The following is a 366-nucleotide window of genomic DNA, read 5'->3' on the forward strand; positions in this document are numbered from 1 at the left end:
CCCGGTGATCGACTTATGAGTCAGAGTGGCTCCAAGCAGAGCTGCTGTCCTGGGAGCCAGGGCCAGCCCCACGGGCTGCGTGTGCCCTGCAGGGCCTCACGTGTGCCGGTAACACCACTTATTTCTGCTTTTCCAGACAGGGGGATAATAATGACTTTCGGCAGCGGCAGCAATGGCTGTTTGGGGCACGGAAACTTCACGGACGTAAGCCAGGTTTGTCGTGAGGGTGCCGGGCGCCCCTCCTCTCCCTGTCACTGCAGGTTTTAAAAGACCCAACCTGCCTCTCTCTTTCTCTCTTCCCGCCCCCCCTACACAATGATCCCTTTGAGCGTGGGGGAAGTCAAGAGCTGCCTTGTGGTTGCTGTT

General features: G+C 58.5%; 1 protein-coding gene across 1 annotated transcript in view; it reads left to right on the forward strand.

Annotated features, from left to right (window-relative positions):
• NEK8 (NIMA-related kinase 8) overlaps positions 1–366 on the forward strand; it is a gene marked incomplete at its 5' end in the record, with an annotated part of 10,095 nt that overhangs the window by 5,011 nt on the left and 4,718 nt on the right. Inside the window, one exon of the mRNA XM_009875288.1 lies at positions 137–213. Coding sequence (XP_009873590.1) covers positions 137–213 — 77 coding nt within the window. The remainder of the gene's footprint in view (positions 1–136; positions 214–366) is intronic.

This window comes from Apaloderma vittatum, unplaced genomic scaffold (assembly GCF_000703405.1).
Source record: "Apaloderma vittatum isolate BGI_N311 unplaced genomic scaffold, ASM70340v1 scaffold28198, whole genome shotgun sequence".
Taxonomy (NCBI): domain Eukaryota; kingdom Metazoa; phylum Chordata; class Aves; order Trogoniformes; family Trogonidae; genus Apaloderma; species Apaloderma vittatum.